General features: G+C 54.1%; 2 protein-coding genes across 2 annotated transcripts; one reads left to right on the top strand and one right to left on the bottom strand.

Moving 5' to 3' along the window:
- Nucleotides 1–256: 256 nt before the first annotated feature.
- Nucleotides 257–1208, bottom strand: NCS57_00346300 (uncharacterized protein; the record flags this gene model as incomplete). Its single annotated transcript, XM_053053456.1, has 2 exons — nucleotides 257–455; nucleotides 505–1208. The coding sequence occupies 2 exons, from the start codon at nucleotides 1206–1208 to the stop codon at nucleotides 257–259; spliced, it is 903 nt and encodes a 300-aa protein (XP_052915616.1).
- A 1640-nt stretch (nucleotides 1209–2848) lies between these two features.
- On the top strand, nucleotides 2849–6207 carry NCS57_00346200 (uncharacterized protein; the record flags this gene model as incomplete). The annotated part of the gene is made up of 3 exons (XM_053053455.1): nucleotides 2849–3270; nucleotides 3325–3531; nucleotides 3600–6207. The coding sequence occupies 3 exons, from the start codon at nucleotides 2849–2851 to the stop codon at nucleotides 6205–6207; spliced, it is 3237 nt and encodes a 1078-aa protein (XP_052915615.1).
- Between the last annotated feature and the right edge of the window lie 2714 nt (nucleotides 6208–8921).

The raw sequence follows: 8921 nt of genomic DNA, 5'->3' as shown, positions 1-8921 counted from the left end.
GGGAGCCGCATACTCTATGAACTCTGGCCCTGAGGATTCAGATAGCGACATAGACACGAGATCTCGAAAGAGAGGGATGGCTCTTTCAGGCCTCCTGAACGGCCTCGTTGGAAGGCAGGGCTACGCTTAAGTCTGGAGAGGTTGGCCATCTCGTGAGGCTACAAAATAGCCATTACACGGCGTAACCGCGATCACTAGTCTGTTGGTCCAGTGTAATTACGGAGCAATGAGGGAAAATCGCATTCGTGTACAGTCTCTAACCGAGTATATGCTGTCTAATATGATTCTCGACCTCGTCCATCCACGTGTCATCACATGGCAGACCAGATCTAATCCTATCCTCAACAGTCGTAGACAGATGAACACACACCCTCAGTAGTCTTGCAGGGACGCAGTCGATGGCTGCAGAAGCCAACACCTTGAATGTAGAGTTGTCTGTCTTGCTGTGGTCTTTTCTGTTCAGTTGATTAGCCCTGAGCCACTAGGATATATGATACTGCATACACAAATGTCTCGGCCACGTTTGAGTAGATTGCTAACAGGAATACCGACGGCCCTACAAGCTCTTCCCAGCGCCCGCCGATCCGCTTGCACTCCGATATCTTGCTCCTTGTTGACAGAGCTGCGGGACCCGCACCTTGGGCTCCGAGATAGATGTCGATTGCCAGGCTAGAGTTGACACGGCCACTGATCGACGGGATTAGTCCAACTTTTCTATCGGCTTTGACTCTGCCTTCCAGTGCACCGAGGAATCTCGACAGCTGCACATAGCCGAATCCGGACGGTAAGAATTCGCCTTCTCTGCCGGATATTACGTTGTTTAGAGCGTTGACCGCCGTAGATACGTTGAGGTTTGTGACCGGCACTTTGGGTGGAATCATTGTCTTACGGAGAAGGGACTCCCAAGCACTAAGGGTTTGTCTCCAGGTTTGGTCAAAGTATTCCATCGCATTATTCCTAATAAATTTAGGAGAAAACGATATGGTTTGCGTCAACGACCTCTTTCTTTCGGCTCTTTTCCTGATGGTAGTACGGCTGCCCGGATGAGTGTCAAACAAATGGACCAGAGACGACGACGTTGACAAAGTTGGCATAGTCTTCAGAATTGACTTGTACGAGGTGCCATCGTTCTTGCGTCTAGCTCCCTGCCGTCTCGTTGCTGCATTCCGAGGATGTCCACGCGCCATAGCTTGCGCTTTGGCGGTCATCTGTACGAGACCAGAAAAACCCAGACTTCAACGACGACCGACCCGAAGGAATGACTTACGAATGGTAGCCATGAATATATAGTGATATCGTTCCTACTTTTCGTCCAAAGCAAGCATTTAATTTCAGCATCTTATTTTAGCATCGCCTGCAAAATATAGTTGCACGCCCGAATCTTTCAATGCTAATGATGATAGTAAAGGCAATATTAAATTTGATCCTGGGAGCTGGAGTGTGAGTGGGGGGGCCTGAGTGAGGTGAACAGGTACTCAAGCGAGGCGATGAGGTACTGGGCTGAGGTGCGGGTGGGGGCTCCAGCGATGGTTGAGTAGGTGCTCCAATGTGGTGCGGGTGGGGTGCTGCAGGAAGGTTGATGGTGAATGCTCCAGAGAGGCCTCAGTGGATGCTCCAACGAGACCTCAGTGGATGCTCCAGTGAGGTATCAGACGCGTCAATGGTTGTTCAGTAGAGCGCTCCAGCGAGGTGCAGGCAGGGCGCTCCAACGAGGTGTCAGCGGGGCGTTCCAGTGAGGTGTCAGTAGGGCGCTCCAGCGAGGGTCAGTGGGCCTTCCAGAGAGGTGTCAGTGGGTGCCCCAGCCGGGGCCCCAGTGAGAGTACTCCACTAAAAGTAGCATGTTATAGTTAACACCAGTGAATTTTAACGCCCATTGTATAAGGCGAGTGATGGGTGTGGCCTCAGGCAAGGACATCAAAGAACCTATCTAGATTTGCGGCGGATTTAGTCAATGAGATGTCGAAGCGATTTGGTTGAGGGGCTAGCAAATGATAATATGAAAAGCTTCTGATACTGTCGGGGTTGAGCATTTCCAGTCGGACTTGGCCACAAGTGATCGGGTCCAACGGGGCTCCAGCTCGGGCGTAGACCTCCGGGTGTGGACCTCCGTGCCTGGGTGGATGCCCTGCTTCCGTGATCCACTTGACAGCCTTACACCCCGACAGCTCCGGAGTAGCGTGCGAAGGCTTCCTTGATCCTAGTGTGAGGAGCTCGGTTGGAGTCTAGCAGCTCGCAGGAGTGGAAAACAAAGCGCAGAGGGATTATACGAGGTTCTCGTCCGGACAAACTTTGAAGTTATTCGAGGGTTGCCGAGCTCCGCGAACGCAGCACGGGAACGTCGCGGCCCGTTCCTTGCCCGCTAATCTGGGGATGGGCCTTGATGATCATCCTTACGTGTTGCACCCACACTTCAGGTGCCCACCGCTTAGTGAATGACCGAACATGTCTGCGACGCGCTACGCCCGCTTTGAGCGGCGGTGAGGGGCTTTGGCCACGAACATGGATACGAGCAAGTGAAGCGCCCTCCTGGAAAGTGATCTTATGCTCGTTCTTCGTAACTAATAGTTATTGCCTGTCTCCCGGTATAGTGAGGTGCTATCACGGACCAATCATTCCGAAATGCACAAAGCGAGTTTGCCTCGTTGGCAGGAATCCAGACGTGATTCCGCCCCGCCACAGCCTCGTTGGGCATCTGCTGTACTCCGCCCGCCACAGCCTCGTTAGGCATTCCCTATGATACCTATCAACAGATCCCCCTCCCTCTTTAATACCTTCGCCTTGGGCTATTAATCCGAAAGCTCGACTGCATCAAAAACACTGCTCGACCGTCAGAATATCATCGCTTACCATGGCCGAGGCGGTAGGTCTCGCCGCAAGCGTCATCGCTATCATCGACCTGTCCGCGAAGGTCGCGAAGCTCTGTTCCGACTACTCCACCGCCGTCAGAAGCGCTAGGGACGACATCACACGCTTCCAGAGTCAGCTGGGCAACCTAGGCGAATACCTCAAAGAAGCTCGGCGTCTTCTTGACGACCCGAATAGTCAATCGCTTACGACGTCGCGAAGATTGGTTGACTCTCTCGATGGCTGTACGTCAGAGTTGGTCCAAGTGCAGACCAGGCTGGATCCAGGCAAGGCCCGCAAGACGATGCGCCGTTTCGGACTACGTGCCCTCAGGTGGCCATTCGATAGCAAGGAGGTTAACGGGATCATTGCTAACCTAGAACGCTACAACCAAACCATCATGCGGTGTCTACAAATCGACCAGACGTGAGTGGGCGCGCCATCCAGAAGGCTCGGCAGGACCGGCTGACACCATCGCAGTACAATCTTGCTCAACATACAGCAGAAGTTCGAAGGCGTCTCACTCCAACCGCGCAAAGATAAACCAATTGCTCGCAAACCCTACTTCTGCGTCCCGTTCGACCGAGACCCTGACTTCATCGATCGGCCGGATATTCTTACATGGCTAGAGGGACAATACACAGGCTCCGCCAGTCGCATGGCTCTCGTGGGTATGGGCGGGTTCGGGTACGGACCACTGCATGAACATTCTTCGAGGACCCTTCGAGGACCGCCTTTGCGCTGACCGACCAAAGCAAATCACAGGTTGCCATCCAATTCGCGCATCACATCCACGACAAATCACCACAGACCAGCGTCTTCTGGGTTCACGCGAGTTCGAAGCCGAGATTTGAAGAGGCCTACCGGTTTATTGCACAAAGGCTAGAGTTGCCGAGGCGAAATGATCCCGACATCGACGTTCTTGGGCTCGTCCGTGACTGGCTGCAGACCGAGGAAGCTGGCTCGTGGTTGATGGTCTTGGACAATGTTGATGATGTCAACCTCTGTCATCCCAGCGCCAATGCCAGCGGGAACAAGGCAGCAAACCAACCAACGGACGAGAATGCTATTGCAAGTAGCGATCAGCGGCCGCTCGCAGCATATCTGCCAAAGTGCCGCAGTGGAACCATCCTCGTCACATCACGCAGCATGGACGCTGCTGAAAAGCTGACAAGTAGCCAGAAGGCTATCTACCGGATCTCAACCATGGATGACACCCAAGGCCTTCAGCTTTTCCGGAACAAGCTCAACGGAGACTTTGACAGGGATACCGCTGCTGACCTTCTCCGGGCTCTGGACTGTATCCCGCTGGCCATCACCCAAGCAGCGGCGTACATCAACCGTCGCGCCCCCCGCGCATCAGTAAAAACATATCTCGATGCCTTCCGGGAGAGCGACAAGAAGAAGGGTAGCCTCCTCAATAGAGACGCGGGGGATCTTCGACGAGACGAGACCGTCTCTAACTCCGTGGTTACGACATGGCAAGTCACTTTTGACCAGATAAACCGCGAGAGACCATCTGCGGCGAAACTGCTTTCCTTCATGAGCTTCTTCAATCCGCAGGGTATTCCTGAGTTTGTGCTTCACGACTATAGCACCGATCTGACGGACAATGTGGACAGAGATGCAGACAGTGACGACTTTGAGGATGATCTTGATGTCCTCCGTGGCTACTCGCTCGTATCTGTGACAGCAGCACAAGATGTGTGTGAGGTGCATTCCCTAGTACAGTTTTGTACACGAGCTTGGATATCTATGGACGATGCGGAACGATGGAGACAGGTGTTCTTGCGGTCCATGTCCAGACATTTCCCAAGTGGTGCCTTCGAGACATGGCCAACTTGCCAGTTATTGCTTCCTCATATCGAGTCTGTATTGGAGGAGAAGCCTCCAGATGAGGACCTGCAGAACTGGGCCTGTTTGCTGACAAGTTGTGCTTATTATATGTTGACTGTCGGCAACTACACAGCGGCAGAAAAATTAGGCAGAAAAGCAGTCGAAATAAGGGCCAAGGTGCTGGGGGAGGAGCATCCCTCAACGCTGGCGAGCATGGCCAACCTGGCGTCGACATTCTGGAACCAAGGTCGATGGAAGGAGGCGGAAGAGCTAGAAGCTCAAGAATTAGAGATTTGCTCAAGAGTGCTAGGAGAGGAACATCCCGATACGCTGGCGAGCATGGCCAACCTGGCGTCGACATTCAGGAAGCAAGGTCGATGGAAGGAGGCGGAAGAGCTACAAGCTCAAGAATTAGAGATTTGCTCGAGAGTGCTAGGAGAGGAGCATCCCTCAACGCTGACGAGCATGGCCAACCTAGCGTCGACATTCTCGAACCAAGGTCGATGGAAGGAGGCGGAAGAGCTAGAGGTGGGAGTGATGGAGACGAGGAAGAGAGTGCTAGGAGAGGAGCATCCCGATACGCTGACGAGCATGGCCAACCTGGCGTCGACATTCATGAGCCAAGGTCGATGGAAGGAGGCGGAAAAGCTACAGGTGGGAGTGGTAGAGACGATGCAGAGAGTGCTAGGAGAGGAGCATCCCGATACGCTGACGAGCATGGCCAACCTAGCGTCGACATTCTCGAACCAAGGTCGATGGAAGGAGGCGGAAGAGCTAGGGGTGGGAGTGATGGAGACGAGGAAGAGAGTGCTAGGAGAGGAGCATCCCGATACGCTGATGAGCATGAATAATCTGGCGTTGACATTCTGGAACCAAGGTCGATGGAAGGAGGCGGAAGAGCTAGGGGTGGGAGTGATGGAGACGAGGAAGAGAGTGCTAGGAGAGGAGCATCCCGATACGCTGACGAGCATGAATAATCTGGCGTCGACATTCTCGAACCAAGGTCGATGGAAGGAGGCAGAAGAGCTAGAGGTGGGAGTGATAGAGACGACGAAGAGAGTGCTAGGAGAGGAGCATCCCGATACGCTGATGAGCATGGCCAACCTAGCGTCGACATTCTCGAACCAAGGTCGATGGAAGGAGGCGGAAGAGCTAGAGGTGGGAGTGATGGAGACGAGGAAGAGAGTGCTAGGAGAGGAGCATCCCGATACGCTGACGAGCATGAATAATCTGGCGTCGACATTCTTAGACCAAGGTCGATGGAAGGAGGCGGAAGAGCTACAGGTGGGAGTGATAGAGACGAGGAAGAGGGTGCTAGGAGAGGAGCATCCCTCGACGCTGACGAGCATGGCCAACCTGGCTATTACATGGAAATACCAAGACCGCACCAGAGATGCTTTAGCCCTGATGCGAAGCTGCGTTCTCCTACAAGAGCGAGTGCTTGGTATAGACCATCCTCACACAGCGTCATCGGTGGCAGTTCTTGCTCAGTGGGAGAACATGAGTGACTTATCCAGAGAGGCATAATTTTGAATTGACAACATGAAGGGACGCATAGAAATAGTAATGTACTTGCAATTTCGCCTCCTGTTATCTCGCCCCTTGCTATTTTCCCCCTCAATCTTTTGCATGATGGTCCAGTGTTGCTTGACCCTGTCCGCTGAGCATTTCAATCCCTCAACAACAACGTGGTCTGGTGGCATGCCGTCGATAGCGGAGACAGGTAGGGTGGGCTGAAAACTGACATCCATCACCGCGAAGTGGGATGCACCGCGGCAAACAGGCTGGCCGTTGTGCCTTGAGGCTCACGGCAACGCATGGCGGTCTCGGACTAGACGACTCACAGATTGTTATCTACACTAGAGAACCATTGAAATTTGGGTTGGCTTCGGAAACAAACAAAAAGAGACAGTCAGTGAGCTGGAATTCGACCCTCTTTGTAAGAAACTAAAATAGTCTATCAGGGCCTAAAAAGTTATTCCTCCATCAAGCCTCCCACCTATTCTCTTGCAACATGATGCACCTGCCGCTTGTTTGCGATGCCAGACACAGAACGCCGCCCTCTCAAAGTGAGATTTCGTTCCAGTCGCCGTACAGAGCCGTAGACTAGCTTCCTCTGGACTCGGCCCGGTAGGCTCGCACTCCTGTAGGTAGGAGTAGGCGGATGTCATCTTTAGTCGTTCTGGTGATGGATCGTGCTCTGAAACGCGCTCCTCGGTCCCACCAGATGCGTCTCTTCCAGGGAGTGACCGCTTTGGCGGAGAGGTTCCCGGGTTTGGCGCCTGAACATCCTTAGCCAGGTTGTTCCCCCCCATGCCCTTCAGCTCGGTGATTTCAGTGGATGCTAGGAAGTGTAGGTCTTCGATACCCTGAGCGAGAGATATGCGGTTCAACTCGAAGGTTGAGGCCTCCTGGGCATGAGCATCATCAGACAGCAAGTCCGGTGGCGAATAGCTCTGGCTGTGACCGCCATGCGGTACAGGGTCTTTAATGGTCAAGATGGAGTCTATAAGTAAATTTTAGCTCCTACTCAGGATAGAGTGCGGAAGGGTTCTTACCATGACTGCCCTATCTCTAAGTAGTAGGGTTCGTCTAGAAACCGAACAAATTAGCAGAAGCTGGCGTAGAAGCGCTTGGCCCATTCGCGGCAGCGAGGTAGTGGCTCGAGCATTCCTCTGGAGAAGGCAGGACTGCAATGGTAGTCACCAACGGGGTGCTGAGGCACGGAGGGGTCGAGACGCTCGCCATCAGGAGGGCCGGGCAGAAAGTGCTTCCCCGTCAACTCCTAGGTTTTGACGTGCCGTCTCTGTTTGGGCTGTTGTTTCGGCCGAGAAGGATCGAACTGCTTGAAGATCAGATCCATCTTGTTGGATAATGAGAAAAGAGGCTTGGAAACAGAAAGGCTCTGGGGTCGGTTTGCGAAAAAAGTTGAATGTTGAAGGTTTAACCCGTGGGTGTCTCGGACAGCGACCTCATTTATGTTCTCTGGCTCGGCCGCGTTCCGCCCGGGAGGCCAAGCTGATCGGTATGCCTTGAGATACACCACAACGCCGGCTCGGAACGGAATGCGACCTCTGTCGGATATTATGAGCTGTTTGATTGGCGCCCCTACCCTGCTCGCCGCTGGCGGATTGCTCCGGAGGACATCCTAAGCAAGGATCCTGCAACTCTGTGGCCCTCTGTCGTCATAAGCGTGCAGGAAATGAGGTCAGGCGCGATTCAAAGGACCTCATGAGCAGATCTTATTGGCGATACTGACCGGAAGTGAGTCCATCCGAGTGCCCATGCAGCGTGACGACTGGAAAGCAGATCGTAACTGGCTCATCCCCTCTCCTCGAGGATGCAGAGGCGGCGCTTCGTGTTGCTAAGTCGCCGATTTTCCCTGCCCCTTTCCTCTTCGTGCATAATACGAGGCCAGGCGCTATTCATAGACCTCCTGAGTCCACCCTCATTGGCGATACTGGCCGGATGTGAGTCCATCCGAGCGCCCATGCAGCGTGATGACCAAAAAGCAGGCCGTGACTTGCCCATAACCCCTTCCAAAAGGGGTAAAGATGGCACCGGCGCATACTCGAGTTGCCAACTCGAGGAAGGCATCATCCGCTCGTCAATATGCCTCGGGCACGCTGACGTGTCCAGCACACCCTCACGTCCCTCTTGCAGCAAGCCTAGGCCTCCTCTCGACTGAGACACGTACCATCGGTGTCCTGTCCCAAGGCAGACTCAGCGGTATCCTGGAGATAGTAGGTCAGGCGACCGTCAAGCCGTGGAAAGGACCGGGACGCCATTTCCACAACAGGCAAGTCGGGCATCACCAACACGTACACTTCCGAGCCAGGAGGCCGTCTGCGGCGCCCAGGAGACAAGCTGAGACGGTTGCGCCTCCACCATGCCTATCGAGATGACCACCTGACCAATGCAAGTCGTCGACCGATGCCTCTCACAGAGTCCGCCGCAACCCTTTGGCCTCCTGGGCCCGGCTGCTCCTCAGGCCGCTCACATACGCCTCCCGTCGTTGGTCCCATGCGGTGATTCTGCCGGGCAAGAGGAGTGCGCCAAGCAATATTATGCCAACACGATCCATGCAGGACTCGTCCAAGTCGGTCTGTTGGGTGATTTGAGCCTTCTCTGGCGGGCGCAAAGAAGGCGAGGTCCGCAGGGGCGACGGTGTGGTTGAGAGGCAGCTAACTTGCGACGTGGCCGAGAGAGCTTGAGAAAACGATGTGCCAGGTCTTATGGCA

Source organism: Fusarium keratoplasticum, chromosome 3, assembly GCF_025433545.1.
Source record: "Fusarium keratoplasticum isolate Fu6.1 chromosome 3, whole genome shotgun sequence".
NCBI lineage: Eukaryota > Fungi > Ascomycota > Sordariomycetes > Hypocreales > Nectriaceae > Fusarium > Fusarium keratoplasticum.
The sequence above is the reverse complement of the archived record's forward strand: the minus strand, read 5'-3'. Positions and strand labels throughout refer to the sequence as shown.